Source organism: Toxorhynchites rutilus, chromosome 1, assembly GCF_029784135.1.
Source record: "Toxorhynchites rutilus septentrionalis strain SRP chromosome 1, ASM2978413v1, whole genome shotgun sequence".
Classification (NCBI taxonomy): Eukaryota; Metazoa; Arthropoda; class Insecta; order Diptera; family Culicidae; genus Toxorhynchites; species Toxorhynchites rutilus.
Genome location: NC_073744.1, coordinates 23,945,197 through 23,952,437, shown reverse-complemented (window position 1 = coordinate 23,952,437; position 7,241 = coordinate 23,945,197). Strand labels below are relative to the sequence as shown.

Genomic DNA, 7,241 nt, shown 5'->3' with positions numbered 1-7,241 from the left:
TCTGTCACATCGTCATCTTCCTCTCCTACACTGTCATTCGTCGCAAGGCTGTTATATTGACAGGTTTTTCTAACCGAGGGACAAGACCCTACAGTAAGGTTTGCCATTTCATAATGGAAAAATATACGATCCAACAACGAGTCGAGATTATTAAAATTTGCTATCGAAATTCGAGTCAATGTCGGAGTCTCAACTTTAACAGCGATACGTCCAATTTATGGTCGTCATAATGGTCCTGTCAGATTAACAATTGAGCGTCTAGTGAAACAATATGAATCCACAGGCACAGTACAAAAAATTCCCGTTCCAGTGAGACAAAAAAGTACCCGTAGTGTCGAGAATATTGCTGCCCAGATCAGTCTCTCATACGTCGTTCTCAAGCGTTGGGCATCTCTGTGACATCGTTGTGGCGAATTTTGCGAAAAGATCTTGGCCTAAATCCTGACAAGATCAAATTGACGCAAGATTTGATGCCGCTTGACCACCAGAAGCATCGTATGTTCGTGAATTGGGCTGAGCAACAACTTCAAAATGATCCGAATTTTCATCGAAAAATCATCCTCAGCGATGAGGCTCATTTCTGGCTGAATGGCTTCGTCCATAAGTAAAATATGCGTTATTGGTCAGGCAGCAATTCACACGTACTTCATGAGTCACCATTGCATCCCGAAAAAATTACGGTTTGGTGCTGTTTATGGTCCGGCGGCGTCATTGGGCCGTACTTCTTCCGTGATGATCAAGTCCGGCACGTTACGGTGAATGGGAATCGCTACCGCTCAATGATAACCGACTGTTTTTGGCCCGATTTGGATGATATGGACTTGGACAATATGTGGCTTCAACAGGATGGCGCCCTAAGCCACACATCGAATTTAACAATCAATTTATTGAAAACCAAGTTGCGTGAGCGTGTTATCTCACGAATTGGCGCAGTCAATTAGCCGCCCCGGTCGTACGTTTTGACGCCGTTGGACTATTTCTTGTTGGGCTACGTCAAGTCTATGGTCTATGCCAACAAGCCAGCGGCGATTGATGAACTTCGTACGAATATCGAACGTGAAATTGTAGCAGTATCGGCCGATTTATGCTTGAAAACCGTCGAAAATTGGGTTCATCGTCTGGACTTCTGCAAGCGTGTCCGTGGTGGCCATGCAAAAGAAATCGAGTTCCATACATAATGGAATCAAATGTACTTTCACATGAACAAAAAATTTCTTTGCCTCCAAATTGCGTAGGTTGTTAAAATAGTTGTTCCTTTTTTAATGCTAGCTGAAAAAAAGAAGAGAAAAGAGGTCAATTATGTTGATTTCTATTTAATCACAACTGTCTTTCTTCTCGGTGGATGGAAATAATACTGCGACGAATATGAATACAAATGAAATCGAATCGAAAATTCAATAAAACAAAATACTCACCTTCGAATTGCTAGCTGTACATTCATCCTTTGATTAATTTTCCCAGAATTATATCCTGGAGTATATATAATAGCAGAATGAGGCTAACGAGCAAAATTCTTATCACTTCGATTTCTATAATAGGGCCCATAATCTTAGATACAAATCATTTCGTTTTCACCGTGAAGTAACGTTCGTGATCAGGCCCAACATTTTTTTGTCGTATCACTCACTGCTGTCGGACACTCGAAGTGAAGTCCAATGGGATCAGAGTTTGACTGTTCAAGTATGTCTTCAGCCACATGATTGCAATGATACTTTTGAAGAAAATTGCCCAAAACATCAACCAAAATATGACGAACGGTCTCGTAAGGGATATTTAATAAACGAGCTAGGTCTTCCAGACATAAGTGACGATTTCCGTACACCATTCCTTTTATTTTGTCGATATTTTCATCAGTTGACAAGAGGACTTGTTCTTAATGATGCTGTAAACAAACTAAATGACAGATCGCTGTCAAAATGGACATTAAAAACACTGACAGTAGTACCAACTTTAAAAAAATGTTCAGCGGGAAGATTTAAAATAGCAAATTCCCTGTATATATTTGACAGAATGTACACATATTGAGTGAATCATACAACTTGAAGATTATCGCATCCACTATCTACAAAATAAATATCATTATTTGCTCAGCTATGCGTTGAACAATTGAACAAATCGCTGTACAGCATGTATTTCATTTGAATGAATTGCACTTGTACAACTTTATTCGAACACTAATACATAATAATAGTAAGATCGGACCGATCCACGTCAATAGTGGTCGGCGGTGGTTCCCTGTTGATCAGGTACTGCCTCCACAGCAGCAGTCCAGTGTTGACTGCATGGAACAGCATCGGCAGGAACAGCAACCAGTAGCTAGCCCCGAGCGCTGCCAAACCCGTCGAACTGTATGGAGCCTCCGGAGTAAGTGTATCGGTTATGGCAATATTCTTCACAAGAGATGATCCAAACAGAGCTCCCCAGATGATCATGGTTAGCAAGGTCGATATGATAACTATTGCGTTCCAGATGTACAGACCAAACACGCTGAAAATAGGTTCCACTGGATTAAACATAACGTTGATGATCGAGAAGCTTCCGGAGGCCCCGGCGAAGGCTGTTGCTATCCCGAGAAGTATCACCGTGGTTAGCCATAGACTAGCGTCGATGAATGCATCCTTCGAAGCGGCCCTAGGTGAAGCATATCTCACAGAGGACGGGATGATTTTCGACTGAAGATGAGAACTGGTGATGGGGCACTCCGCTGGCTTCCGCCCATTCATCATGTCCTGCAGTTCGATCTCGCGTTTTGCTTCATCTTTCTGACAGCTGTAGACGCAAGCATTGTATTCATACATGCAGATAACTAATAAGTTGATTAATCGTTTTCATGCGAATTTTTGCGATAAAACAACATGACGCACCTGTGAGGTCTAAGCCTACCGGGGTGGCAAGCACGTTCCTCGTGAGGGAACCAGCGAAAAGACCATAGTGGATCTCGCTGTTCCTGTATGCAGTTACTTCAGACGCTTCCGAGACGACCTAAGGAGAATCGAACATATTTATATTTTTTGTGGCAAGTCGTTTTCCGTAATCTTCATACCCAATGTTGCGTACAAAACGATACAATAAGCGTCGCCAGTGAGAGGCCGGATAAAACGAAGGTCGCAAACAACAGGTTCCACTTTGTTTTGGCCATTCTATCAGTTGAACACACAACTGCGCATACTGATTTTTGAATCCGTTGTTTCCAATCGAGAACACTACGCTTGGCTAAGGTCGCACTGATACTAAGACCAATGGTTTCGACTTGAAACGAAGGAGCGAGAGCCCATAGCTGATAAGATTGTTCGGAAAGCTTGGCAGGGGAGAGCTATTGGCTATCAGTTTGATAACATCAGTTTGATATCGTAATCGAACGCTCCGCATGTGAGTGGCTATAATGAAGTATACAATGAAAGATAAACAATACAATATGCTTGGATTTTGGGAGGTGTTAAAAGCAGTAGACACGGTCAATTACGTCGAGATTCGTTTCCCTCAGTTATAGGACAATATTATTCACCCAAATATCAGAAAAGTCACCTACAGCAATAGGGAAGGTTCGGTTTAAAGTATAGCTTCTGTTGAGTAAGTTATCGCTGTTTTCCAACAGACGAGTACTTCCTGTGCGTAGTTCAAGATAGTAGAACGTCTATGGGAGAATATTAGGCCGAAAATCAACCCAATTCTCGAATTCCACTTGTAAACTGGGCTGTAGAAAAGCAGGAGCAAAACTTCAAAATGAATATGACGTCGATTATTGACTGGGCTGCAGCCCAGTTAAGGTACGCCCTGGTTAAGATAAACCCCGTCAAAGAAAGTCCAGTTAACGAGCGACTACTGTGTAAGGTTGAAATTCAGTGTATGTCATTTCACCAAAGTGTGAAAACATTTTTATAGTGGTAAACATGTCGAGTTTTGAAATTGTTTGAACTGTTTGTGGAGAAGTTTACTTCACTATTTTCTTCAGAAAGAGCTTATAGCACTAACATTTTTTGGAAATAACAAGCCCACATTTTTTGTTTCAACGCTTTTTTTATTCCATTTGTTTTATATACGGGGTTTTCCATTTCGGGCTTCCGAAAGTATACAGCCCTGCGCTGACAACCGTTTGACATAGCTGTCATCCAAGGCGTCATATCGTTAGTTGAATGTCTGCCATTTTACAATATGGATCGTTTTAGCATCGCATAACGTGTTAATTTTGTTAAATTATACTATAAAAATGATGAAAAACCGGCAAATGTTTTTCGAGCATTACGGACGGATTTTGGTCGTCATGGACGGCATACAGAGCACACAATCGCTAATGTAGTGCGTAAATTCGAACAAACTGGATCCGTAGCGGATATTGTGAAACCTGTGCATCATCGTAATGTGCGTTCGGCCGAAAATATTGCTGCTGTTGCTGCCAGTGTGGAGGATGACCCGAATGTTTCGATTCCACGGCGTGCTCAGCAATTGGGCTTGTCAAACACATCATTGTGGCGAATTTTGCATTTGGACTTGCACCTACATCCATATAAAGTCCAACTGGTACAAAAATTAGAGCGTGGTGACCATGGAATTGTGGGAATAGAATAACCACTGTGTCATCCCTCGCACTTTGCGACGTAGAGAATAAAACATGCTACCTTTGCTTTTTATACCTTGGACAATAGTCTCGTCAGGTATCAATCAATGTAATAACAAAACGTCAAATAAAAATCATAAGTTGTTCCTTTTTCTCGTGTAGCACGCGTCTCTGAGTTTTTTCTCTCGATAGTGAAATCCTTTTTTTCTTTTGTTTTTCCTGTCGCATTCTGCCTACAGGTTATAGGCCCAGTGTCGAAAAAAGAGGACGTTTTGTGAGAAAACTGTTTTTTTTTCCGGAAGATCGCGTTTTTTTCCGACGGTTTGATAGTGCTGCGTAGAACGAGAAAAGATGACCGATTTGAAGGTTACGTTTGCCAAGTTGAACGGCAATAATTATGCTTGCTGGAAATACCGCATGATGACGATGTTGGAGCGGGAAGAGGTGTGGTACGTGATCGACCAAGCAAAGCCGGAGGAGGTCGATCTAGCGGAGGTGCGGGAGAAATGGGTCAAGGATGACCGCAAGGCCCGGACCACAATCGCCTTGTTCGTCGAGGACAGCCAGTTGAGGTTCGTCAAGAAGGCAACGTCGGCGAAGGAAATGTGGCATAACCTTAAAACGTATCACGAGAAGGCCACCATCGGCAATCAGGCGATGCTGTTGCAACAGCTGTGCTCCTTGAACCTGAGCGAAAGCGGTGATGTGGAGAAACACGTCGAAGAAACTGAATTGCTCTACGAGCGTCTGGATTGTGCGGGGGTGGAATTGAGTGAGCTGCTGCGAATCATAATGATGTTGCGGAGCTTGCCCCCATCGTTTAGTAGTTTCGTCACCTCTCTAGAGAACCGTCCACAGGAGGATTTAACGATGGATTTGGTCATGGCTAGGCTGCGCGATGAATGCCAAAAGCGTGCGGGCCAGTCAGGAGGAAGCGGTGAGCGTGCTCTCAAAGTAGCAGCTAAGCCGAAGGGCGAGAAGCGAAAATGTTTTTATTGCAACATGCCCGGCCATCTGCGGAACAATTGCCGGAAGTTTCTGGCAGCGAAGAAGGAGGAGAACGCGAGCCAATCCACGAACAAGCCCAGCGATCAGGAGGCGAAGCAGGTTCAGGCGATACAAAAACCGGTGGCCCCATCTTCGGAGCAGCCATCGACAAGTTCAAGCACGGTGTACGGTGCCGTTTGTTTCATCGCAGGAGGAGCGATTCCAAATTCCTGGACGGTGGACAGTGGCTGTACGTGCCACATGACAAACGACCGTAAATTTTTCAGTGAATTGAGAAGGGATGTCATTGTGGATATCACACTTGCTGACGGTACAAAAACGAAGTCAGCTGGATGTGGCAATGGTGTCGTGCTCGGTGTAGATGGTGAAGGTAAGCGCATCGCAATCACGTTGGAGAACGTTCTATACGTACCGTCGCTGGAGGGCGGTCTAGTCTCCGTCCGGAAGTTGGCACTGAAAGGTTTTGCGGTGATTTTTAAGGTAGATTCCTGTGAAATACGATCGGCTGATGGCACCGCGGTTGCGGTAGGAGAAACGGTTGGTAATCAGTATAAACTGAAGATGGCAGAGCAATGCAAGGCGGTGGTGGTTGGAAACCACAATGATCGATGCCAGCACACTTGGCATAGACGATTTGGCCACCGAGATGCGAGTGTCATGAATGCCATCAAAGCGAACGACTTGGCCAGTGGATTGGACATCAAGGACTGCGGCCAACGGGTCGTTTGTGAGTGTTGTCTTCTTGGAAAGCTGGCGCGGAGCCCTTTCCCAGCCATGACAGAGCGTAAATCCAAGCAGCCGCTAGATCTGGTCCACACTGATCTATGCGGACCGATGGAAAATTCGACCCCGAGCAGCAACAAATACTTGATGACGATAATCGACGATTTTAGCAGATTTTGCGTGGTGTATCTCCTGAAATCGAAGGCAGAGGCAGCGGAGAAGATACGTGAGTATGTCAGATGGACGACAAACGTTTTCGGCCGGAAACCTCGGGCCATCCGATCAGACGGGGGAGGTGAATACACCGGACGTGAATTGCAGAACTTCTACAAGGAGGAAGGCATTGAGACGCAGTTTACGGTTCCCTACTCGCCCCAACAGAACGGGATAGCGGAACGGAAGAACCGTTCTCTCCAAGAAATGGCAAACTGCATGCTCTTGGACGCAAATTTGCCAAAGCGATACTGGGGAGAGGCGGTGCTGACGGCTGCATACATTCAGAATCGAATGCCTTCCCGTGTCGTAGATCGTACACCTTACGAGATGTGGACTGGATCGAAGCCGGACTTGACTCGATTCAGAGTATTTGGGTGTGATGCATACGTGCACATTCCGGACAACAAACGAAAGAAGTTCGACCCGAAGGCGAAGAAACTCCTGTTCGTCGGCTATTCGGATCACCATAAAGGATTTCGGTTTCTCGATCGCGAGACAGATCGGATTTGGATTAGTCGCGATGCACGTTTCATTGAGCTGAAAAACGAATCGGAGCTGACCAGCCCTGAGAGGCGAGAGCAGGCGGATGTTCCTGAGAAAGAAGAAGCTGATAATGAAAGTGAAGTGATAATAAATCCTGGTCAACGTGAAGAAGAAGAAAACGGTGAATTAATGAACGAAGAAGTGATTGAAGAAGAAAACGATGAATCGATGTACGAAGATGCCAATGGCACATATG

General features: G+C 44.6%; 1 protein-coding gene across 1 annotated transcript; it reads right to left on the bottom strand.

The window, feature by feature from the left end:
• Positions 1 to 1,939: 1,939 nt before the first annotated feature.
• Positions 1,940 to 3,285, bottom strand: LOC129762557 (uncharacterized). The gene is made up of 3 exons (XM_055760946.1): positions 3,044 to 3,285; positions 2,865 to 2,982; positions 1,940 to 2,806 (listed from the first exon to the last, which is right to left on the bottom strand). The coding sequence occupies exons 1-3, from the start codon at positions 3,137 to 3,139 to the stop codon at positions 2,175 to 2,177; spliced, it is 846 nt and encodes a 281-aa protein (XP_055616921.1). The 5' UTR covers positions 3,140 to 3,285; the 3' UTR covers positions 1,940 to 2,174.
• Between the last annotated feature and the right edge of the window lie 3,956 nt (positions 3,286 to 7,241).